General features: G+C 34.0%; 2 protein-coding genes across 10 annotated transcripts in view; both read right to left on the bottom strand.

Annotated features, from left to right (window-relative positions):
* plpp2b (phospholipid phosphatase 2b) overlaps positions 1–14786 on the bottom strand; it is a 42321-nt gene extending 27535 nt beyond the window's left edge. The window contains 1 exon segment of the mRNA NM_199953.2: positions 14337–14786. Within this exon segment, the coding sequence (NP_956247.2) occupies positions 14337–14397 (61 nt within the window). The 5' untranslated portion in view covers positions 14398–14786.
* Positions 14787–16283: 1497 nt separating this feature from the next.
* Positions 16284–27265, bottom strand: part of mier2 (mesoderm induction early response 1, family member 2) — a 31853-nt gene continuing 20871 nt past the window's right edge. For 5 of the 9 annotated variants that reach the window (XM_068216336.2, XM_068216337.2, XM_073936653.1 and 2 more), the window contains 3 exon segments: positions 22641–22765; positions 22274–22394; positions 16284–19928 (listed from right to left, as the gene is read on the bottom strand). In XM_068216336.2, the coding sequence (XP_068072437.2) occupies positions 22315–22394; positions 22641–22765 (205 nt within the window). In that variant the 3' untranslated portion in view covers positions 16284–19928; positions 22274–22314. 9 annotated transcript variants of the gene reach the window in all.

Raw genomic sequence — 27265 nt, 5'->3', positions numbered from 1 at the left:
CAGGATCCTTGTTATTTATTTACAATTTTTGTTTAATGTCCACTTAAAGCCTGCTCTAAAATGGGAGATTGTACTTTGTATTGTGATTGTAATTTTTATCTATTTATATTTCTTTTATATTATTTTCTTCGTTATTTTCAATTTTTAAGACTGTACACTAGGGTTAGGTCGATAGACTATGGAATTGTCCATCACCAATAGACAACACGATGCTGTGCTGAAATCGCGATCCTCCACCCCGCCTCCTTTTGCAAACCCAATACACACTCAGGCCCCGTTTACACTACGTCTTAGTTTTAAAATGGCATTTTTGAACGAAAACGATCCACATCCACAATGGCGTTTCACCTCGCATTTTTAAACAGCCCTCCGTCCACAATTTAAGAGTACCACTTGCTGAAAACGAACACCACGTGACCACACACAAACACAGACACACACTGTCATGCGCTCGTCTGAGCTCCAGCTTCAGCTCAGCGGGTGCATTGAGCAGTGCAGGATGTACCGCTGGTTCGTGTCTCACTTTAGTTGTTAAACATGATATTTAATTAATCTTTTTCCTATCTAACGACTCTTCGGTCTTTTGAATCTATCAGGTAACGTGTCACAGCGTCAGTACACTGCTTCAATCTTTCGCTTTCACGCTTGTAATTTTAGTGAAAACCTCAGATACGGTTGGTTGGTTGGTTGGTTGGTTTCTGTTGGTTGTGCACCTTTTTTTTTTTACCAACCAAGTTTGTTGACGTCATTATAATGACAGAGATCACTCTGCCTGTTCATGCCAAAGTATTTGTGTGTAACTTATCTTTATTTATTTATCATTTGTTTATGGGTAAAACATAGACCATGCGGGTCAGGTTGTTGAAATGGTAGGCTAGAAATAATTAATTTGTTATGAATTAATCACTTATTCATAAATAATTAATTCACCGCCACCTACGACAACGATACCATCGTGCATCGCAATGTTTCACATTAGACATCATACGATGCTAAATTGGTGGATATTGCCCAACCCTACTGTACACTCTGTAACACATTTATACAGTTAGATTTTAATATTTTGTGAATGTGGGCATACAATAAAAAAAAAACATTTAATTTACTAAATGATAAAACTAGATCATTATTTAGACTTAAGACGAAACAAAACGAATCCTGACGGGGAAAAACAAGTTGAATAGTTCATGACCTTAAATGATTCACTAGCGAACTGGTTTAAAATGTTAAAATAACTAGTAATGAATACCCTATTTTTCATGAACAATGCAGAAAAAGGAACTTACCCTCAAGCCATACAGACAATCCTGTTGAGAGGGAGACCCCAACAATGCCTAATATTTTAGCACTCCATTGAGAATCTGACACTTTTCACATCTGGCGCTGAGCTTGGATGGCCCTTTCTGTGTGTTCGCCAGCTGCAAACCCTCCAAACACATCAGAATAAATGACTAATAAAACACTTTTCCTTTTACCTCTCCAGATTATTCAGCTCCTGAGACATGTTGGAAACAAAAAAGATAGGCAAGACTATGAAAATAAAAAAGGCTTTTGTTATGTGCACATTTTTATGGTCCAAAGAAAAATGGAAAATCTCACCCAGAGGAGTAGTAGTTTTTTTATTTTATATTTCAAGTTGTCATTGATTAATGCCAAACACAATTAAAACACCTGGAAACCTGGAGAAGCGAGTCTAAAATCTGTCAACTTTACATTTAAAAAGGCCGAAAGGTATATTCTGCCAGCCGCCAGTGAAATCCATCAGTATTGCTCATGATGTATTTTCCAGACTCTGTGTCCAAGAAATTAAGTCAGTGTGTAAGGTACATTAAAAGCGGTCAGCGTGGAAGAGCTTCAAACGGCTGCAGTTCAAAGCTTCGGTTGGCAGGTGCGAGCTTGGCGGCCATTTTAATTACGCAAAGAAACAGGACTGCAGGGACAGAAGTGGCACTTAGAAGTGAGAGGGTGAGATGTGCTGGAAGAAAGTCATATTTGACACCCAGCGCACTGCAAAAACTGAGGCTGCGCTGCTGAAAAACGAACCTCGTCTCGACAGCCTCCAGTCGTCAACCTTCAACCATTCCCTGAAACAAATTACTTCCATTTGAAGGTACAGGAAGTGAAATTTCCTGTTTAACATTAAGGGTCCTCGCTTTGGAATGAGCTCTTTTTTTATGAGTTCACTGACTGTTTTTTTCTTCTTCTTTATGCTATGTGAGAAAGAGCAATGGAGATCCAAGTGAATACAAAATTTAAAAAAATAATAAAATAAATTAATAAAACAAAAAAATAATGTCATTTACTCAAAGTTTTTGTAATGAAACATAATTTAAATAACATTTCCAAAATGCAGAAACGTGCAGACAGAAACGCAGAATTAACAGGAAAAATGGAATTTCCAATATAGTACTCAATATGATGGGATTTGATTCATTTCATTTGATTTAGTCAACATAAACATTCCAAATTCCTTGGCATTTCATGTTACATGTCAAATTGGATTATGACTGGACTACAAGATTCTATCGCATTTTATCACTGTGAATCGGTCAATGCTTGACTATTTTAATGTGGACCGAGGGTGTAGAGTGGTTTCGATTCGTAGGCTGCTAGGCAACCATCAACCGTTTTCTCAGAGGAGGACAAGCTGACAAAACATTGCCGTCACTTTGATACAAGTTTAATTTATGGAGCAAATAACAAAGCACTGCAGTGTTTGCGTGTTCTGTGTTTGTCTGAGATAATTAGTCTCCTGAAATGTGTATATTCCATATAAAGTATGAAGCTGATTGGTCAATTCTTGTCACATGACTCATGGTGCACTCGTGACATTTATTCAACTGGGTGCATAAGCCGCACACATCCATTGAAAATAACGAACTTGCGTGAACTCTAGAAAAGACACGGTATACGAACAGCCCGGATTCGAACCGGGTTCAGGAATGATAGTGTCAAAACATAGGCGCACCTCCAATTCACATTCTGTTCAAAGTTTCTCTTTTTGCCATTGCTTTTTCGTTTGGTTTTGTCAAAGTAGAGTCATTAGCATATTAATACAGGGGAGGAGGCAGGGAGGGGTTTTGCGCTTGTGCATGTTGCGCTTAGTTTTACGTTAAGTCGGAAGTCCAAAGAGAATATGCGTGGGATTCGGCGTATGCAGGGTTTCATACATCTGAATTTTTTACTGCGTACGCACATTTACAGCTTCAGCAGTTCATATTCTTGCACAGACATGGGGGATTCACCTGATTTGTTGACAAATGGGTTGCGAATCTATTGGGCCTTTTCCCCTTAGCAAAGAAACCTTTTAAAGATGCAGGTTTCGTACTGTTTTTGCTGCTTGTGGGTTAAATTTGACACTCAAGTGAACGAGATGTAACCAAGAAAAACACAGTAATTTTTCAAAATAAAAGATTTTTCAAAATAAACGACCATTCAGACTCGGATAATAAATAAAATGAAAATAATTAATGATTTCTTGTGAGACCCGGTATCAGTTGATCCACAAAACAGTCCTGGTCCATGGCCTGGTGGTTGAGGACCACTGGTGTAAATCATACATTGTAAAATATTCTGGGTTCCAAACAAATCCTTCAAGTTGTTCCAACATAAACCAATTAAGTTACCTTCATCATTTGTACAAATTTGAACATTAAATAATTAAGAGTTCCCTAAAACACCCTGAAGAACTGTGCTTCAACTCCTTTTAAATAAAGTAGTTTGAACAAGCAGCAAAAGTTGAGTGTAGGGCACTAAATGCATCTAGATAGCATTGGCCACCATTTACTTTCATTGTATGGGAAAGAACAGCATGAACAATCTACTAAATATCTACTTTTGTGTTCCACAGAAGAAATTCAGTCTCATTAAAAGCTGATGCTATATATATAATAGAAATATACTGATGGTCATTGCAGAATTTCAACGGAACCGCAAAAACTAACTTGAAATAACTTGACTAAGCTAAAAAAGGCGAGTAGAAGATTAGAATTGGCGTTTGCTTAAGAGATGAAGACATTTATGTTGTCCGTACCCATTCCACAGTTAAAAATGAGCTTGCCTCTCCTATAGACTCCACCTTGTTCATTCACAAATTCTTTTTTGGAGCATCTTCCTTCTTTTTCACAAACACTATAAATGGAAAGGGAAAATGCAGTGTTGCTTTTTTTGGTTCAAGCTGCAGTTACAGTATGTGGGATAATTGAGGGCAATCTTTGCTTGAAACGGTTTACCCTTCCCCTCACAACACCGGAGGAACTACAAAGCTATTCTTGGACCACAGTTTTCCTCAAAAAATATTAATTACCATAATGTACTCACACCCAAATGAATCTAAAATACTTTGAAATTCTTCTTGTAAACACAAAACAAGATATTCTGAAGAATGTTGGAAAAAGCAGCCATTGATGTCCATATAGTAGGGTAAAAAAAAAAAAAATACTATGGAAAGCTGCTTTTTCCAGTTCTTTGCAATATGTTGTTCTGTGTTGAACACAAGATGGAAACTCAAACAGGTTTAAGGAAGTGGAGTAAATAATAAAAGAATTTAGAGCTACATTTGCATTTTTAAGAGCTGATAGCTTTACTGTGGTAAGGTATCGAAATTTTCCAACCTAATCAAAACTTTGCTGAAAAACCTGTTGTACGCAATCTACTACATACCTTACTGTCTGTTGATGGTCTGTACCTCGTAGTGTACCTCTTTCAGTATATAAAACAAAATCCCTTATAAATTCATTTTACTATGAAATATTTACTGAAAATATAATACTAAAGTTTAAAGTTTCCCATTGCCATGAAAAAACCGGCTCAAAGAAATTCATTTCTGAGGACATTTAGCTCATACATTTACAGTAAATCTGAATTGCTCTGCTTGCCGTTTCAAGGACATATGAGTTGGTACATTTCCAATGGCAGAGGACTTGAGAATAAGAAAACCCTCACGGAAAATCTTGTCATTTTATAAATCTTGCTTTTGGTTGTGTTTAGCCCACAGCCTGTGAGGGAGTAGCCCGTTTTCTAAGGGCCGGCCTAAACCTTTACCCTGACATTGGTTCACCACCTTTTATTAAGAAATACACCCTTTAACTTTAATTGACAGGTTGGGTTCTAATCCATATAGTTAATTGTACTCCGGTATATCAAAAGGAGATTTTGGAAAGCAGCAGTCATTGACACCCATAGTATGATTTCTTTCCTACTTTTTTCCTACTATGAATGTAAGGCTGCTTTTTTAACATTCTTCAAAATATCTTCTTTTGTGTTCAACAGAAGAAATCCATAAAGGTTTAGAACCAATTGAGGGCGAGTAACAGAGGACATTTTTATTTTTGGGTGAGCTACCTCTTTAAGAAAAATCCTGACCTTGCCAGTTGCTCTTTTGTGCATTCCATGAGACTTTGTTAGCACTCAATTAGTTTCAACTCATTGTCTCAACTGATTTAATTCATCAAATGAAATATATCTCTTGTATTTGTTGCTTTTGTATTTGTCATCTGACGACCATAATTCAGTTTTTTTTTTTTCATACAAATTATTCTTAAACAGGAATAATAAGGTCTACTTTTATGATGTATGGATGCATGTTAGAATTGTTGGAACTTCCAAAAACTCGGGCACCATTTACTGTCATTACAAAGCTGGTAAGAATCAGGATGTTAATTAATATAATGCTCAATTGTGTAATTCTGCGTATGACAGAAACAGATTAGAACCCTTTATGCATTCCTTGTGTCGTTAGCAACCTAGGACATGACTTACTACATGCAAAGTCATTCAATTTTGAAAATCTAAACATCTTCATAGTGAAACTAATGTTCTGGTAACTAAATTCGACGAACATGTAATGTGACTGACGGAACATTCATGCATTCAAGAAAGGGTTAAAATGTTGATGCTGGTTGCTTGTAATTGTATTTCTACTGTTCAGTAAGAGGCTTTTGGTTTGGTACACATTACAAACTGAATGATTAATGAATAATTGTTGGAAAATAAAAAAAAATTCCACATTCAAAAAATAGTTTTTTTTTGTATTTGTTTATTACTACTACAATATTACACTTCTTTTTAATAGAAGGTATGGAGTTAGATCAGTCTCAGAAATAATACATTTACAAAATATAATTCATACATCCACAACTCATTCACATTTACAAAATCCAGTTTGTAAGTTCATAACACAATTTGTAAATCCACAAATCCAATTTGTAAATTCAAAACACGATTCATAAATCCACAAATCCACTTTGTAAGTTTAAAAATGGTTAAAAAAATACAAATTCAATTTGAAAATTTAAAACTTGATTAGTAGATAAATGAATCCAATTCATAAATTCAAAACACCATTTGTAAATGCACAAATCCAAATCAAATTCAAAAAATGATTCGTAAATACCCAAATCCAATTCAAAAATACACAAACCCGAATTGTAAATCCAAAACACGATTTATTAACTGAATTTATTTGTCAAAAATATATTGAATTTGATATTTTTAAATTGTGTGTTGTATTTATGAATTGTGTTTTGAATTTACAAAGTGAATTTTGTACATCATACATATTATTTTGTAAGTGCATTGTTTTTGAGACTGACCTGGCTGTTTTTGTTTTTATATGTTACTTAGAAGAGAGAAGATGGCTCAAGTACAGCTCCATTATTGTTCAAAATAAAAAGTCATCTTTATGATCTTAATTTTAATAAAAATTTCTTTATTTTTGCTGTATTTAAAATGTACCAAACTGTATCCCTGTACTCTTTCCAATTTTGTGAATCGTTTAACCCCTTACTGGTTGCAAAGGCATTTTATTTTTGAGATTCAACATTTTGTGGTAAAAAAAAATATAAAAGACACACTGGTTTACTTATAAATGAAGAGCACAGAGAAAATATGCATTTTTATGTTTTTTTTTACCCTTCTTCATTTTTAATTTAATTTTTAAAATTAATTTTATTAATAATTAATTTAACATTTTTATCAACTTTAATTTAACATTTAATTAATTTTGTTAATTGTATTATTAATATTATATTGCTAAATAAATATTGTATTAATTACATTTATTTATTTATTACTGCTGTACCTTTTGCATATTTGTATTTATATATTTTTCTGCATTGCTGTACTGTACGGCCCAGTATGTGTTAGTTTTAAGTATAATGTTATTTTATTTACATTATTATAATATAAATTTTTATTTGTGTTTTGCCCTAAATATTATTTTGATGGAAGAATAAACAATTGTACTGTTGGATTCAGAGAGAAACTGAATAAACTAATTTTGTTTTCTGGTGATAGATTGGAAGAGTTGATTCTTTGTTTTTGATACTGTATCTCTGACTAATACATAAAAAAACAGAGTTATACTAAAAATATACAAAAGAAGGGAACACAGCACTGGAAAAAATGCTAAATAATAACTCAAATTTCTCAGTGAACTATCCCTTTAAGCTTTCAACACCAGCTCCATTCTGGCTTGTTTTCAGTTGTCAGTTCATACGGGCTAAACCCACAATGATCATGTTCTGTTCCTCCACCTCTAAAGATGAAAATGACATGTTCTTGACTTTCTTTGTGGGCTTTTTTTGGAGACCCATCATAAGTGTTGCGAAAATACAACCTAGTCGCCCCTTAAGTGAGAGTTTTGAGGGCGGTCTGTCTGCCGGCAGCACTCCCTGAGCTATAGTTTTGGCAAGGCCGTCTGACTCATTTGGAAGCAATGTGCTGAGCCTACAACCTCACAGGAGAGTCTGGAATCCTACTTCAAGAAGAAACGTCCCCTCCTTCTTTCTGATTTTCTTTAGCATACACCCGAGTCTATCCATCCCGGCCTTCTACCTCCCCACGCTAATGCTAGTGCGTGATTTATGCACTTGGAAGCCACAGAAATTTATAACACCGCGTGGGAAACAGGTTTGCTAGTGCGCTAGTAGTGTTTAGCAATAAAAAAAGCTTCAGAGATAAATGGAACAGCGTCATTATGTTAATGGGCTCATGATATGACCAATTTTAGAACAATTTTGTTGAGATGAATCGAAACTTGGCCTGGAATATAAAACATTTCCCTACAATCTACAGTTTTGGGGAAGAGAAGTTTTAGGAAGAGTTTAAAATCCTGTACACTGTAACAAATGCTGGGTTCAACACAATTCCTTCATGCTGTGAACTTCATTGTCTTATGTTCAAAAGGATTAGCAGGAACTTTTCTTACAACATTACTGTGGCTTTTATTGTCACTTATCATAAACTGCAACTAAATTTCTGAAAAAAAGAGAGAGAGAAAAAGGTGTAGTGTATAAACTTAAGGCCAAAGTACGAACTCTAAAAAGTCCAGTTTCACTTTTACTTGCTTAAAATTTGACTTTGACTTGTGGCTCATAGTTCTGTCAATATTCAATGACTAATAATACAAAAAGAAAAAAAATCATAAATTCCAGCATAGAAAGAGCAAAACAAAAGTTAGCCTGTGAGCTATAAACCAAAAGCCAGACTGTGTTTGTTAGGATGGAAAGTTTACTCAGACTGAAGGAAAAAAGCAGCAAAGGGTGTTGGGCTGGATTGAATGTCAAATACAGGGCTGAGAAAAGAATATTACTGCACAAAAAACATTTAGAGAAATTCTCCAGTAGCTGAACTCCGCTGGAGTCTGGGGCTTTTTGACTTTGTCTTGTTGACAGAGCAATACGAGAGGCTGATATTTATTTAAAATAATTCCACCTGTGTTTGAGTGAACTTTCATTCACTGCTTCAGGGCCAAGTGTGTCAAATTTCCAGGACTTTGAGCTCTCATTTATCTCTTGCGCATCAATCAGAAACCAAATTACCCATTCACAAGCATATGAAAATATGGGCGACACAAAATAAGATACTGATAAAATGTTATTGACCTTTACAGCTGGGTTAATTGAAAAACAGGGTAATGAAAGCGACAAAGAGTCCAGTATATTAGTCTCAATGGATAAATATACAAGACCAAGAGTACATCCAGACAGCAACAATCATGTTTTTTCTTTTTCTTTTGCAAAATCTTACTTAGCCAAGTTATTTGTAAAAAAATTTTGACAAAACAACTGAAAATATATCATTTGATTTTTGTACAGTTAAAAATCACAATTATTAGCCCCCCTTTGATTTTTTTTATATTTCCCAAAAGATGTTTAACAGAGCAAAGAAATGTTCACAAAATGTCTGATAACATTTTTTTTCTTCTGGAGAAAGTCTTATTTGTTTTATTTCGGCTAGAATAAAAGCAGTTTTTCATAAAAAAAAAAAAACATTAAGGTCAAAATTATTAGCCCCTTTAAGCTATATTTTTTCTTACAGAACAAACCATCATTATACAGTAACTTGCCTAATTACCCTAACCTGTCTAGTTAACCTAATTAACCTAGTTAAGCCTTTACATGTCACTTTAAGCTGTATAGAAGGGTCTTGAAAAGTATCTAGTCAAATATTATTTACTGTCATCATGACAAAGATAAAAGAAATCAGTTATTAGAAGTGAGTTATTAAAGCTATTTAGGTTAGAAATGTGTTGAAAAAAACATCTTTGTTAAACAGAAATTAGGGAAAAATAAATGGGGGCTTATAATTCTGTACATTTCAACTGTATGTGTTTACATCTAAAATATGATATGTTTTACTTTTACAGTACAATGTTATTTTTATGTACGTTTTCAATATGAATTTTAGAACTTAAAACAACTGTACATTTTAACAATTTTTGAAATTCTTTTAAGTGCTTATATATTTTAAAATTATGTTAGCTGTTCACATAATTTAGTGAAATTAATTTCAACTTATTTGCAGTTGGATCCCAAGAAACAATTAAAATGTAATGACTTGTTTTAAAAATCTTTTTATGTGGTATGTTTTTTTATTATTATTATTTCTTACTTTACATGATGTAAAGTAAGATCTTAATGCATGATGTAACAACAAAAGGGTCAAGCTTTAAATAGTAAAATTGTCAACTCTTGTCATTTTTGAGTGAGATGCTAATGGTCTAATCAGATTCAGTGCTTTATGCTAAGCTAAAAGTGCTCCTGCCAGACCTAGAGATATTTGATACTCTAGCTGTTATTATGCAGCTTAACCAGGTTTATTTCAAACTGAAGTACAAATTATAATTATATATTTTCTTTGTATTTTCTTTAGTTTTTATCGTTTGTTTGTTTGTTTTTTCAAAATCAGACAATAATTAAATTAATTGATAATAATAATACAAATAATATAAATTAATTAATATAAATTAAGTGATAATAATTGTACAATAATGTCAGCTGTTATAACCGTTTGCTACAGGTGAAAGTATGTGAAAATACCACATATAATGACATTTTTTACCTAACTCGCTTTATAACTTCCGTCAAGTGTTTGAAATAAATTTGAGTTGATTTAGGTTGTGTTATTATTCAGCGTGATCTCACAAGGAAATGTTTTTTTTTTTACGTTTTATCTGTTTAGTTAATTCAATTCAGTTATATAAAAATGTATGATTTTTAAAAGGAGGTGTTGCAACCAACCCCGCCCCTAAACCCAACCATCATTGGCAGATGAGCAAATCGTATACATTGTATGAATCCATACAAATTGGCAACTTAATCAAAAGTAACGAGATGGTGATTCAACATGACTAACAATCAAACACTAAAAGCGTTAAAATCTTCGAAGTAAATCTGTTATGAGGATTTCCTGGGATTCTTCTTTGTTGGTATTTGTCATTCCTGCACAAGAGCACCACCTGGCTGTTGGAGGAGATTTACTACTGATCACAGAACCACGCTTCTCTGACAAGATGTGCATAACAATTACGGATAGCGATTTCATTTCAGTTAACACACAGCCCTACTAAAACTAGACAAGATATTATTGTCCATCCCAGTACACATTATGTGTATATAACTACAAATAAAGATAGAGGCACTTGCACTATGGTAGAAGTGAGACTGAAGTTGAAGAATGATCCCTAGGGCAAATTCAAGCCCTTGCGAAATCCAATGCAGGAGGTTGAAGAACACAGGCACAATAAAGGACTTCAAAGGGCAGGTGCAGAAACTTCATCCTCAACCGGTGACCTCATGCGGTTAAGGAAAACAGGCTCAAATGCAACTTTTCCTAAAGGAAGCACTGGTCAAGATGATTCACACTCACTCCAGCATTGAAGCAAGTCAAATCTTTCCGTAATGGATACATTCGACTATGTTAGGACTTTCACGGTCAATGAGTTTGTCTTGGTTTGCAAGCATAAAGTCCTAAATAAAGCCAAAACTGCCAAAAGAGGAACATTTCTGTGGGACTAAGGGCTGCCAAACACTGTGGGAAATACTGACAGGCTTGGATCACATTTCCATAAACAAACACTCAGCTTCCTGAATGTGTGCACAAATCCTGCAAAATCCAGGAAAAGAAGCAAGAACGAATGCAACCAGGCTTGTATACACACAGAACACACCTCTAAATACATATTTAAACATGAAAAAAGAGACAGGCCTCTCACTCATGATTACAAACACACTTGACGGTTTGAGCATTGCCAATAAAATCAATTGTAAAGCAAGTATTTTTCCAGTACATAACATACATAAAAATATAAAAAAACTAGTCAACAGACTGGCTGAGGCAGCATGCAAAGCTTATTTAGCGGTCTGGTGCAAAGCTAAAGCAGGTGTGCTTTATCATTGTGGCTTCACACATTCATACATTTTTCAACAGTAGGGCTGTACGAGCACACTTTCATTCTGCCCAATCAGAATTGCACAACCAAACTATTCGGAACGCTCACGACTATTAAAAAAACAAAGAAAAAACAAAGAGGAATGCATGGACAAGTGGGATGATGGTGTCTTTAAAACCATAATAGATTACTAAAAACAGCATTGGTAATACGCAAATATTTTGGTTTCAGTCACAGGCCCAGAACAAAAACAGTTAATTTTTAGGAACTGTTTCAGAATCATTCCCACGACCAGAACCGGCCGCTTCCTATAAGCGAACTAAGCAGCCGCTTAGGACTCCGCTGCCACTAGGGGGCCCCCACAACCCGCTAGTGGTCTGAGTAGTTTCCCTGCTGAAATTGTTTTTACTTGCATTTTACAATTATCTTCATCGACAGTGCTATAGTACTTAAATATTGATACATTTTTAAAGTGTACAGGGCCTGCCCTGCTTACGACTTACAGATTATAGAGCTGAATCTTGATTTAAAAATTACAATTGCAAATGAAATCACTTGTCAATAAATAAATAAATAAATAAATCTTAATTACAATTATATTTTCCCAAAATCGCACAGCCAGTTTTGAATTGTGACACAGCCCCTATATTTTTTTAGCCATGCCACTTTGAATATTCTGTCTGAAATCACATGCATGTATAACTTAAAAACAGTATAAGCTCTATTAAATTGACTATGAACAATTTTGTACTTACAGTAGGGAGTCATTTGCTGCAGGTATGATTTCTCTATTTAAAATTGGCTAAGAGAACTTTTCTGAAATGATATTATTACAGGAGAAAGTCTGAATGTGCAAATGTAAAACAAACTTTACCTAAATCCACAAACAGACTAAAATTAGGAAAAAAACTAATAAATGAATTGTTAACTTTATTGTGGCATTTTTGGATTTAGAACTTGTTATTACCTATTAAAATTAAATTATAAGGGGCCCAGTATAAAGCCCAGCAGGACCCCATAATTAAGCAATTTCTTATATCATGCATATTTTGACTTTCAATAATGCTAAAGAGAAAGACCATAGAGAATTAGTAACTGCATGAGTAAATAAACGGACAATATAATAAAGATTTTATAAATATTCATCTCATTGGGCTTATGCACAGACATGCTTTATACCAGAGATTGAATTTAATTGAATTGAATTGAATTGAATTGAATTTTATTTGACAGATCCTCAAACTTGGGCCCGCGAGCCAAAGTTGGCCAATGGTAACCTTTGATTTGGCATTGAGGTAAAGTTGGTTTTATATTCACACATTCATTCATTTTAACGGTCCCTATATTGTTTACCTCTCAACTTTAAATATTGAGTCTGAAAGAATGGGTCGTGCAAGAATGACTTCAAATCAACATTACCACTATTTAAGCTGCTAATTTGATTTACCCATTCAGAATTTGCAAAGAATAGTTTTATGAAATTATATTATTATGAAAAAGTCTGATTGTGTAAATATAAAACTATTCATTCATTAATTTTCTTGTCGGCTTTCTTGTCCCTTTATTAATCCGGGGTCGCCACAGTGGAATGAACCGCCAACTTATCCAGCAAGTTTTTACGCAGCAGATGCCCTTCCAGCCGGAAACCATCTCTGGGAAACATCCACACACTTGTCCTCTACGGACAATTTACCCTACCTAATTCACCTGTACCGCATGTCTTTGGACTGTGGGGGAAGCCGGAGCACCCGGAGGAAACCCACACAAATGCAGGGAGAACATGCAAACTCCACACAGACACACCAACTGAGCCGAGGCTCCAACCAGCGACCTTCTTGCTGTGAGGCGACAGCACTACCTACTGCACTACTACTTCGCCCCTAATATAAAACTAACTTTACCTCAATTGATTTGGCCCACCGTCCCATCTGAAAAGCGAGAGGGAATGATGGGATGGTTTAGAGATTGTCATTTCAAATTTAATGTGGCCTTTTATTAGTTTTTTTTATTGTTAAGCTACAAAAAGGCTTACTGAAATTAAATGCTTCAGTTTAAATGCTGTAATTTAGTTTAAAATGTATGAACTGCCACCAGACAGATGCAGAGACTTGGTGAGCAAATCAAAGCAAGGGCAGATTCAGCATTGTGTTATAAATGTGACCGTTTATGTTTTTATTGCATTGCAGTATCATTTTAAAAAGCTATACTGCATTAGTTAATATGATTCAAAGTAATGTTTTAAATTAATTAGGAAACTTTATTGAAAAACAAATTGCAATATTTATTCAATATTATGCAATATTTACAGCTCACGGTCACGGCTATCAATAATATTTTTTGGCCCCTCATAAAAAAACTTTGGCCACCCATGCTTCAAACAAAGACAAAATAAAACAAAAAGTTTATATTATACCCCAAATAGTTATCATTTTACTTCCCTATATTCAAATACATTTTCAATACATTTCAAAATAAAATAAATAGTGTATAATAAATCTCAAATAGTTATAGTTATCATTTTACTTCCATATATTCAAATACATAGTCAACAAACGACATTTTTGTTTGTTTTGAGCCAATCAAGTATGTACAAAAAGCTAAAATAACTGCATGGAAGTTTAGAAATGAACTTTAAAACTTATAAAACGTTAATCTCACTTACCTACAACAACACACATCACGTCCACCAGGACGAAGAGTTTCTTTTTCCCCATGTCCGACATGTTTTCTTTAGTTTGTTTGCTCTTTAAAACGAGTACTTTAACGTTACCTCATTTATGAGATAATGTCAAACGCAATCCACTTGGAAGAACCAAAACAAACGCGACCAGTAATGCGAGTTCTTCCGGCTCTGCTGTTTTACCTGCGCTGTACGTACTTCTCTTTACTCTTCAGCTCATAGGTGACGGAGAAACGCGAGTCCTTATCGTCTTTATAAATCAAAAACTTCAAAGGGTGACAACAGTTTTACGTTGGTGTACATATTGCTTTTGTAAAAACGGACCGGTGTTCACCCCTCCAGTAGATTTTTGAGGACGTATCCACTCCTTTTCCAAAAGCACGCCAGCTGTTCCCACTCGCACTCTCGCCGTGTCCACACCTTGAGCTGTGAGAGTGTGTGTGGAGTTGCGCATGCGCATAAATTGTACTTTGAGCCGAAGCGCAAGGCAATGGAATGTGGCACATATAATTTTATGGCACATCATTCCGTATATTTAAACACGGGCAGTTATTTGAATTACGTTTATTTGTCATTAATCTGTATCAGTATCTGTTACTACATCAAATGTTGTGATTTATTATTTGTCTGTTACAATAACTGTAATCTAGGTCTGTCTGTCTATCTATCTATCTATCTATCTATCTATCTATCTATCTATCTATCTATCTATCTATCTATCTATCTATCTATCTATCTATCTATCTATCTGCTGCCATGTTAACACCTAACAAATCAAAACTTTGATGGTCCCAGAATAAATCCCAGGGGGCTCCTAATTAAGCTCCAAAAATCTCCTAAATCACTAATTTACAATCCACATATTTTGTTAAAATGTTCATAAAGTAGCCTGATGATCAGGGAAAATGTACACCGACAAAAAAATCTTGCTTGCCCTAAATTTTTAAGCTAAATCAAATTACCCTCATGAGTCTATTGAACATACATTATGTTAAACTGACTTAAACAGTTTGTGTAACTAAGTTAGAACATGATTAACTTAGTTTCATTAGTTACAATGAACTAAAAACATGCTGTCATGACTGATTTTTTTAGAGTGTATACGTAAGCTGACTGCAACAATAAAAAAATCAAGCTTATAAAAATGCGGTAACCATGAATAAACAAGTTATATTTACAAATGTGCACACACAGGCTTTAGAACATTGTTATAACATTGTTTGCCTCATGTTGTCAATTGCTCTGTCCCCTTAATGTTTGTTCAAACTTTCAGAGTAATGTTTTATCATTTAAAGTTCAAAAGCTGCTTTGGTTAGGTAGACAGCGTAGGTTTTTTGTGGTCATGAGTACTTTGGGAATATTTTTAGATGGCACACCTCTTTGAATATGATATGACAAAATATATGCTTTACATTTTTGAAGTTAAGGAAAACCCTAACCTATTTTAAATGTCACAATACAAACTTAGCTTGCACACCCAGTCCATAACGTTTGGAAAGGCTATACTATGCTTAATATAGGCTAGTGGGCTGTTGCTGATTACACTGAAGGTAATGAAAGATGCTTTGACAGTAGCATCTGCCCTCTAGTGGACACTGACAAGACTGCACATTAAAATGTTACGGGAGCTCGAATAAATTGATAATATAATTATGATTATCTACCTATATTTACATCACTTGATGATCTGATAACAAATAAAACAGAGAATATATTCAAGCTTCAGTACTGAGACATGGCAAGCTGTCATCTCTGACGTCATCTGTCATTGACTTACTGGAAAAGACACAAAATGAAAATGAAAAATTTTAGAAAATGTATTAAAATGAGGCTACCAACCATACAAAGATACATACAAAAGTCATACATTTTGGTAATTTTTTTATGAGTAGGTATCACATACGATGTGTATCATTAACTAAGACAGCATTTGTTTTCAAATTTTTATTATTATTTACAAAATATAATAACAGGGACAATAAATCATCATAACAGGAGCGATAATACATAAATTGCGTTAAAAGGGTAAAGTAAGTCAAAGCAGTGTTTGTCTCCCTTTCGTATCTTCTGAACCTTGTGTAAACTACACACAAAACTTAAAGCCGACTAAACAATTAGCAAACACACTGAGCTGAGCGATTAATGTGACCAGGATGATGATGATGATGATATGTGATGCTTTACAAAAAGTCAAGTCACAAAAGAGGCACTACGCTAGATTTGGCAGTGCCAGTTTCTCCAAACAGTGAAGAAAGATTCTGGGTTCTGACAAGTTGTGGCTTCACGCAAATGAATTGGCAGCAAAACCTGAGAAACTTAACCACTAATATCAGGATGACATTTATTGGCATAAACCATTCAAAAACCCTCTTCAACACTTAGTACTGAAGTACTGACGGACTAGACCGAGAGGGAAACGATCAAAGCCCCTGAGGAACTTGTACTTTTTTCTTTCTTTTTGTGTTTATTGCACAGAGAAGTTTTCTACAATGGGAAAGCTCGAACCTCATAACAGGTATCGCAACAAACGACAGCACAACATGACTGCATTAGTAGTTCATTCCTGATGATACGAGTAAAACCTTTTATTCTTTGAAAAAAATAAGCCATTTAAAAAAAAAAAAGAGTTGAGTTTAAATGTGCTACATGCAATGAAAGAAACTATTTACTGTACAGGAAGAACTATTATCAAACAGGTACCAAAACTATCCTTATTGAGACCATCGAACATCCCAGCAGGATTTAAGTCCTTGCATATTTCCAAAGCCTAAAATTAGGTAGTTAACACTTTCATTGCATGTAGTAATCTGACAGAGACAGTCAGTTCCCTAAAACACCCATTTAGATGAGTAGGTGAAAACTACATGGAGTAAATGACATGAATAACTTTTGAACACATTCCTTGAGATCAATAACACACAAAACAAATTAATCAAAGACGTTTTTACCTCATTTTGTTTCAAACCTGAAGGACTTTCTGAAAGTCAGTGAGGTCCAAAAGCTTCCTTTTACTATTAAAGTACATTGGTGTTAAAACGTGAGCACCATAAAGGTAGCAGAAAAGTAATCCATATGCTGCCAAATATAAGCCATTACTATTAAGGTCAATGGACCCAAAGGTTTTTCTTTTCCATTGCACTTCAGTGGGGTCCAAAGCTCTAGTATGGTAGTACATTTTTTGTAGAGTGTGGATTACTTTATGCTATCTTTTTCTAATTGTTAGAGCTTAAACGTTTTGGACCTCGTTCGCTTCCATTGAATGGACAAAAATCTGCTAATACAAGTCAACAGGTTTGAAACAACACAAGGGTGATTTAATGTGTTTGACTGAACTATCTCTCAGGCTTTTCTGCAATTTCCAGGTGAGCAGCAGTTGTCACGTTTTCTTAGTTTAGTTAAAAACAACCAGATTTGAATGTGGAGAAACATTTAAAACATTTAAAAGATTTAAGGGATAATCAAAACAAACGTAAATCAAAAAAGCAGAATTATTTCATTCCAAACCTGAAAACTGACGAGGTCCGAAAGTGTCTTTTTATACTAAAAATCAGGGGGTCCAAAAGGTTATTTAAAAAAAATTAAGTTAATAATGTCTAAAAGTTTCTTTAAAAAAGAAGGTTTCATAAACATAAAGGTAGCATAAAAGTAATTCATATGCAGCCAAATATTTGCCATTACTATTAAAGTCAATGGACCCAAAGCTTTTTATTTTACATTGCACTTCAGTGGGGTCCAAAGCTCTAGTATTTAGTATGCTAGTACCCTTTTGGTAGAGTGTGGATTATTTTTATGCTATCTTTTTCTAATTGTTAGAGCTTAAACGTTTTGGACCCCATTGACTTGGTTTGAATGGACAAAAATCTGCTAAAACAACTCAACAGGTTAAAGACAACACAAGGCCATTTTAATGGTCAAGCTATCTTATTTGGCTAAACTCTCTCTCAGGCTTTTCTGCAATTTCCAGGTTTAGAAGCAGTTGTCACGTTTTCTTAGTTTAGTTGAAAACAACCTGTTGTGAATGCGGAGAAACATTTGAAACATTCAAAAGATTTATGGGAAAAAGAAAAGTAAATCAATTTACTCATTTCATTCCAAACCTGATGTCTTTTTATGCTAAAAATCAACGGGGTCCAAAAGATTATATAAAAAAAAAAAATTAAGTTAATGATGTCCAAAAGTTTCTTTAAAAAAGGTTTCATAAACATAAAGGTAGAATAAAAGTAATCCATATGTTGCCAAATATATGCCATTACTATTAAAGTCAATGGACCCAAAGCTCTTTCTTTTACATTGCACTTCAGTGGGGTCCACTAAAATTTCCAGGTGAGCAGCAGTTGTCACGTTTTCTTAGTTTAGTTAAAAACAACCAGTTCTGAATGCGGAAAAACATTTAAAAGATTCCTGGAACAAAGAAATATAAATCAAAAAAGCAGAATTATTTCATTCCAAACCTGAAAACTGACGGGGTCCAAAAGTCTTTTTTTTTTTTTACTAAAAATCAACGTGGTCTTAAAGATTCTTTTAAAAATGAAAATGTATGCTAGCATTTTGGACTCTGATGACTTTTATTGTACGGAAAAAATATGGTTTGGGTTTTGTCAAAACATCTCATTAAATTCAGGTTTTACTGAAGAGCAACACGTGCAATTTCAGAGGAAACAACAGCAGTCACATTCCTTTAGTTTTGTTGTTGAAGACAACATGGATTTTGACGTCATGAGGAAATGCTGATGACACTCTTTGATTGAAAAGATAGCCAACACAAAAACTTTAAGTATTTACTATTTCATTCCAAACCAGTATGACTTTCTGAATGTTAATGGAGTCCAAACACTTCTAATGAAATTCGATGGGGTCCAAAAGTTTCTTTTAGAATTAAAGTCATCGGGGTCCACAATGTTTTCTGAAATTTTTACAGCACAAAAACTTGTAAGTAATCCATATGCTGCCAAATGTATGCTATCTTAATGTAATTTAATCTTTAGCATTATGGACCCCATTGACTTCTATTGTACACACACAATAGTAGTTTAAAAAATATATTTCGTGTACCTCAGAAAGAAGTCAAACTTTGGAGTATTATGAAGCTGATTAAATGATGACCAAAGATGCTGAAAACTCCTGAAGAGTGAACATTTTTCTTTTCCAAGTGAACGACAGTCGTCACTTTTCCTTAGATGTGGAATGTTTTTCCTTCATTGTTGTGTCGAGCAGATGGAGGAAGATGGACTACTAATCACACCAAAGTCTAGGACGGATGGTGAGGAAGGTAAAGAAAAGTCAAACTGAAGCTTCGGTGAAGCAACACACTCTGAGCAGGAAGGTGCAGGATCGTCAGCAAAAGACCCGAGTTGAAGCTTGTAAAACCCTGCTCCCAGGAGCCCTGAGTCAGGTGGGATGATGGGACGGAGTGTCTTCGGGAGATTTGGGAGAAGTAAAGCTGGGTGGATAGGGAGACCACGTCTGGCATCTGGAGCACTGGAGGAAGAGTAAACTGGCTGAACAACTGCTCCCCCTGTGGGCCAGAGCAACAACCTGCACACAGGTCAATCTCTCCAATGTTTCGCTCACAAGCTGAAAAAAACAAGAAATGATGGGCATATTAAGAAAACATGGTCCAGATCTGTGGAAAAAAAATCAGAAAGGGAATAGATGTATGATGAGCTTCTGCTGTAAAAAATAAATAAATACAAATTTAGCTAAGAACTTTTTTAAAGAATCAACTGGGATTAGTCTTCCAATCTTTAAATCATTGACTACATTGATATGGACATCAGTAATCAAATTATTGGCCTTAATCTAATTAAGACAATAATATGATTAAGATTTTAGTATGAGTTTCTTATTGAATGTTCCTTTCATGATCCCGTTTTACATATTGTAGCACATGATTCGATTAATCTCATTGCTTCACCATGCTATCGACATGTCGGGTACTTCATCTTTAATTTGTCGACTTCAACAACAGTTTGACACTTTTACTTCTATTAAGAAACATTTTATGCATGCCCCCTGTGACAAACGAGATATTGGATGCGAGTATGAACTGCAGGAGGAGTTTAGTTTTAATAGAATTTGATAACGCACGCTGCATAAAAAGAAAACTCAGCATTTCAAGATGCAGGTGTCTGTGTTCCTTCAATGACTTGGTAGGTGCAGAGAATAGTGTCAAACGATGGTAATAGTTTGATTGCAGTGTTTACATGTCTGTACTGCACTTCAATAATCGACTAAAATCAGCATAATCCAAGTCTTAATTCTATTTCTGCTAAGTTTATGACCTTAATCAAATTAAATGAATCAAAAAACGCTGTTTACATGGTCGTCTCTTAATCAGAGTATTGTCTTAATCGTATTAAAATGATTGGTGTCCATGTAAACATTCTCAGTGATGCCAATAGATATGATTTAAGTGTGATATCATGATCGTGAATTAAAGCAAGTATTTATAATAAGAAGAAAGGCCATGTTTTGTTGGAAACTAACTAAAATAAAATAACTAAATTTAAAAATCAACTAAAAATGAATCTAAATGCAAAACTAATAAACTGACAAAGCATACAACAAAAATTACTAAAATAAAAAATGTACAATCTTGCCTCGGCAACCAGCTGAAATAAAATAAGAATGAGAAAAGAGAATCTGAAATATTTTATGGCAAAAAATAAAGGTGATTTAATATTCGAAAATGTTTTATATTGATGATATTTTTTAATAAATTAGTCTTACACATCATATTTTCAGATGATTTTTATAGTATATAAATTAATTCTAGTACTTTCACCATAAACCGACATATCAACCATTTGATAGAGGTTATAAAACTTAAAATTTAGTAAAAATAAATAAATAAATAACACTTTTCTTTTCTAGGTGGGGCAGTTAAAGGGTTAATATTTCTAATTCTAAAACATAAAAAAGTAATCACAGTACATAAAAGTAAAAATAAAGTAATAAAATGAAAGTTTTGGTATGAAATGTATACCTCTACTAAGTTCTAAAAATAATTTTAAACCAAATTAAAAAAATATTATAAAAACTATATTAGTAAATTTGTAAGATGATACGTAAATAAATAGCCAAGTTAAGTTTTTAAATTATATATACAGTTGAAGTCAGAATTATTAGCCCCCCTTTAATTTTTTTTCTTTTTTAAATATTTCCCAAATATTGTTTAACAGAGCAAGGACATTTTCACAGTATGTTTGATAATATTTGTTCTTCTGGAGAAAGTCTTATTTGTTTTATTTCAGCTAGAATAAAAGCAGATTTACATTTTAAATATATATATATTTTAAGGTCAAAATTATTAGCGCCTTTAAGCTATATATTTTTTCTGATAGTCTACAGAACAAACCATCATTATACAATAACTTGCCTATATACCTTAACCTGCCTAGTTAACCTAATTAACCTAGTTAAGCCTCTAAATATCACTTTAAGCTGTATAAAAGTGTCTTAAAGTATCAAATACTATTTACTGTCACCATGGCAAACATAAAATAAATCAGTTATTAGAAATGAGTTATTAAAACTATTATGATTAGAAATGTGTTGAAAAAAATATTTTCTCTGTTAAACAGAAACTAAAGGAAAAATTAAATAGGGTACCTAATAACTCAGGGGGGGCTAATAATTCTGACTTCAACTGTATATGTGTAATTGCATCTAACAGTGCAGAATTTTTCAGGATGCAAAGTTATGGAGACGCAGAAAAAAAAAATAGAAAACATGTTTTGTACATTAAAAATAAAATCAATATTTGACGAAATAATCTGAGAAAATGCATTTGTTAGAGTGAAATATTCTATTTAACAAAAAACAAGTGTAATACTTATTTAATTATATAAAATAGTTTAAGATAGTGGCATGAAAACTGATTCCTCAATTCCAGAGAGACTCTACATCACTGCTTTTACCTGTGTGTCTGTCAGTTTTAGGCTGTCAGTGAGCAGCAAGCTCAGGGCTTTAACAGGAAGCGTGGTGTGCGTTTCCGGCGTGGACGACCCTGAAACTGAGCTGCACAATTCAGGCTCTCCTCTGGATCAGACCACCAAATGAAAGGCAATGGAACATAAAGAACACAAAGACAATGGGAAAATGCAGGCAGATGGAAAACTGCAATGAAACAAATTCTAACCTTCTGAGCATCCAGATCAAAATCAAGACAAAAATGCATTTATGTAGGACATAAATGAGTGTAAATGAGGAAGCTGCTTGAAACTTGTCTGCAATGAACTGTTAAGCATATGGAGTATGGATCACATCCAAGGATTAAAAGAGTACCTTGTTTATTCAGCTCCATGACTGTAGGTGGCGATGGAGTTTGGAGTTGAATGGAAGACCTGGCTGGCAAACCCTGTGTGGCAACCTCCACATCACCAGTATCTCCATCTGGCTCAGTATCCTCTCTATGAGATATGTATACAAATATGTATATAGAGTTAAAGTCTGAATTATTAGCCCCGCTGTTTATTTTTTCCCAATTTCGGATCTTTTCAACATTTGTAATCATAATAGTTTTAATAACTCTTTTCTAATAACTGATTTATTTTATCTTTGACATGATGGCAGTAAATAATATTTGACTAGATACTTTTCAAGACACTTCTACACAGCTTAAAGTGACATTTAAAGGCTTTACTAGGTTTATTATTTTAACTTGGCAGGTTAGGGTAATTAGGCAAGTTATTGTATAACGATGGTTTGTTCTGTAGACTATCGTAAAAATATATAGCTTAAAAGGGGCTAATAATTTTGTCTTTAAAATGTTTTTTGAAAAATTAAAAGCTGCTTTTATTCTAGCCGAAATAAAACAAATTATCACTTTTCCGGAAGAAAAAATATTAGCAGATATACAGTGAAAATGTCCTTTTCTGTTAAATAGCATTTGGGAAATATATATAAAATAAAAGGGGGGGGGGGGGGGGGGGGGTTTTAATAATTTTGATTTCAACTGCTCAGATTTATCGGCCAGAGATCGGTATCGGTCACATTTCATGACTCGATCAGTACTCACTAATGTGGCCAATCTCATGAACCAATTACAATTGTTTGTTTACGAGTTTACAAGCAGAGAACACATAAGAACTGAAATTTCAAATATCAGAACTGAATGTTCTGCGTTTTCAACAATATTGCAAGTACAGTTGTCACTATACTATTAATTCACTTTGCGATACCATACCAACTGAAGTATTGTGATTCTAAGTAGTACTGCAATTCATAACTCAAATGCATGAAATAAAGAAAAATGTCAGAAATGCTATATTTTATTTGTTACAATAGTCTACTTGAAGTGAATTATTAATTCCCTTATTATTAAAAAAAAAAGTATTTGCACGTCTTCTCACCTAAAATGTATTTGTACGAAAAAAAAAAAAACATTAAAATAAAGATACAAATTATACCAAACAAAATTTGTTACAAAAAGAGCATTTTACCAACAAACGAATGCTATATGAAGTGGTCAAAAATTAAAACTTCCATTTACAAACTATTTTGGAGCCATAGTATCATGATACTACCATAGTATTGGTAAACCGTACAACTCTAATTGCAAGTTCAATAAATCTAGGCTGGAAATATTAGGAAAAATAAAAATGTAAATAATTTTTAACTTGAATAATTATTAATGGCAACGCGGTGGCGCAGTAAGTAGTGCTATCGCCTCACAACAAGAAGGTCGCTGGTTCGAGCCTCGGCTAGGTCAGTTAACATTTCTGTGCGGAGTTTGCATGTCTTCTCCGTGTTCATGTGGGTTTCCTTTGGGTGCTCCGGTTTCCCCCACAAGTCCAAAAGACGTGCGTTACCGGTGAATTGAGTAGACTACATTGTCCGTAGTGTATATGTGTGATTGAGAGTGTTTGAGTGTATCCCAGTGATAGGTTGCAGCTGGAAGGGTATCTGCTGCATAAAACATATGCTGGATAAGTTGGCATTTTATTCCGCTGTGGGGACCCCAGATTAATAAAGGGACTGAGCCAAAAAGAAAATGAATGAATATTTATTAATATAAATTATTGTAATATACAAATTGTAAAAAGCAGTAGATAATGGACCTATTTCTTCTAAGTAAAGAAGTAATGGATTTATGGGTGAGCATTTTAACTCATGTACTTGTAACTTCATTGAGACATGTTGAATTTTTCTTCCATGATTTGCAATGTTTCCAATTTGCTTTATTAGTGAGTTTTTAAATGTTTTATCTATTTAGTTCTGTGAAGTTGCTTCTAACCATGACATGTCGCACTAAATTGTTATTAGTGACATGTTTAGGGATTATATGCAACGTCTATCATTTATTCTCTGAGGTAGGGCAAGATCTCCACTTAAGTATCATACTTGGACTCAAAATGTGCTTAATGCATTATAAAGCCTGTAGCATCAGAATTGGTACTCTGTATTGGCCGATTATGATGACAAGGAATCGGAGCATCCCTAGTTCAGTATCTTTTCAGAATATCAAGGCAAAGCTAAATATCAAATTCCTCAATTTTCCTCAACAATTTGTGCTACTGTTTTAATGACAGCTCTCTAAAGCTAAAAAAAAACATTTAACAGTAAATTTTAATGGGGAGCCAAGTACTTGCACATTATTATAATGTTATGGGCTGCAATTTAATGTACATGAGGTGATTGTCTTTAGTAACAATATTTTTATGCTTATAAAACATTATGATGGCAATCATTAAACTGAGTGGTCTAAATGTATTTATCTGTATTTTAATTTTCTGTTGAAGGTGTAGAATCCTAAATGTTGCCCAATCAGAATGTTTGGTTCTACTAGGCCTGTCACAATGATCAATATCGACTTATCGCACAACACATGGATATGACCTCAATCATTTTTGGTGATGCAATATATATCACAATTTTAGCTGATTGTGCCACATCTCTATCTCTATTGGAGCTGTCAGTGTCAGTATGGTTAAGAAAACACTATAGTATTGACTATAAATTACTACAGTATATTTTCATGTGCGTGTCTAATAACTGAGAATAGATCTGGTAGCAGATATCGCAGTTTTCTGTTCTTTTTACCTTGCACTTTTTAGTTAACATTTATTTAGGATATACCTTTTCACATTCTGATTCCAATGCCTACTAATGAGATTGTTAAAATGACTATAACTTAATTAAATATTCTATATTATGTTTCCCAGTGATGAGGTGCAGCTGGAGGGGCATCCGCCGTGTAAAACAAATGCTGGATAAGTTGGCGGCTCATTTCACTGTGGCAACCCCGGATTAATAAAGGGACTAAGCCGAAAAGAAAATGAATGAATGAAATATTATGTGCTCTTTGGAAGAGTGGACTTGCATTGAGATGCTGTTATATTGTCATTCTGGCTTTATATAATGAGTAGCATAAAATGTTCCTACCATGTCAATAATACCGTTTATCATGATATATTTTGGTGCTATATACCATATAACAAAAATAGATATCGTGACAGGCCTATGTCCTACCTGCCTTTCAAAATATATAATTGCATTCCTCAAAATGATTACATTATTGCAGCCTTTACAGACACAGTTCAGACAGAGAATGGCAGGCAAACATCAATAATCTACACTCTTGGTTAAGATTGGTATTGTAATTACTAACTGTACTAGAATCAGTTAAATACATTCATCTTTAAATCTATTTGTAAAATTAGGTTGCAACTCTGATATCTTGCTGATACAGTGGCTTTCATAACTAGTTTTCGTGACAGATCTATTTAAGCATATGAATTCAATAATCTAGACACCTCTAACAGGCTAGGAAAAAATTTAGGCTATCAATTCTGCCAAATATTTGGAAACTGAATGACTTGCTTGGGCTAAATGTAATGCTATGTGGCACATCATTTACAAGTGGTTTTAGTGAGATCTTTCCACTGTTAAAAAAAAACACAATACTGAGTGTTTATGTGAAATGTTCTTTCACATTCATTTAATTCTATAGCTTGCTTTAAACAGGATGAATGATCAGTCGTTTGAACTAAGTTTCCTTTACAATCTGTCTTTCCGCACTCATTGATGGAATTTCCAAATAAAATGGGCAGAATTTAAAAGATGTCAAACTTTGTTAATTCCTAAACGTGATCATTTTCATTCACACATCAAATGCAACAGACTAAATATTATCATTGAGATACATAAAAACGCATATGACCTTGTTTAAATGGTAAAGTTATATAAACTAAAATATGCACTACCTGACAAAATCTTGTCCCTTATCCAAGTTCTAGGAACATCAAATAATAACTTGACTTCTAGTTGATCATTTGGTATCAAAAGTGACTTTTATGAAAGGCAAATACCTCAAGATTACGCTTATTTTACCAAAATAAAACATAATTATGCCTTGATTTTTAATTATTTAATTAGGACAGTAAGGTCTGACTTTGCTTAGACAAAATCTTGTAACTTATCAGAAATAATGTACAGTATAGAATATAAAGTCATGCTACAGTGGAAAAACAATTAATATTGTGTATGACTCCCATAAGCTTGGACGACTGCATCCATACATCTCTGCAATGACTCAAATATCTTATTAATAAAGTCATCTGGAATGGCAAAGAAAGCGTTCTTGCAGGATTCCCAGAGTTCATTAAGATTCTTTGGATTCATCTTCAATGCCTCCTCCATCTTATCTCAGACATGCTTAATAATGTTCATTTCTGGTGACTGGGCTGGCCAATCCTGGAGCACCTTGCCCATGTTTGCTTTCACAAACTTAGATGTGGAGGCTGAAGTATGAGAAGGAGTGCTAACCTGTTGAAGAATTTGTCCTCTCCTGGGGTTTGTAATGTAATGGGCAGCACAAATGTCTTGATTCCTCAGGTTGTTGATGTCGCCATCTACTCTCACACACACCCCCAAACTGAATGTAACTCCAAACCATGATTTTTTCTTCA

This window comes from Danio rerio, chromosome 22 (assembly GCF_049306965.1).
Source record: "Danio rerio strain Tuebingen ecotype United States chromosome 22, GRCz12tu, whole genome shotgun sequence".
NCBI classification, from domain to species: domain Eukaryota; kingdom Metazoa; phylum Chordata; class Actinopteri; order Cypriniformes; family Danionidae; genus Danio; species Danio rerio.
Note: the sequence above shows the minus strand (reverse complement) of the source record. Positions and strands in the feature narration are given on the sequence as shown.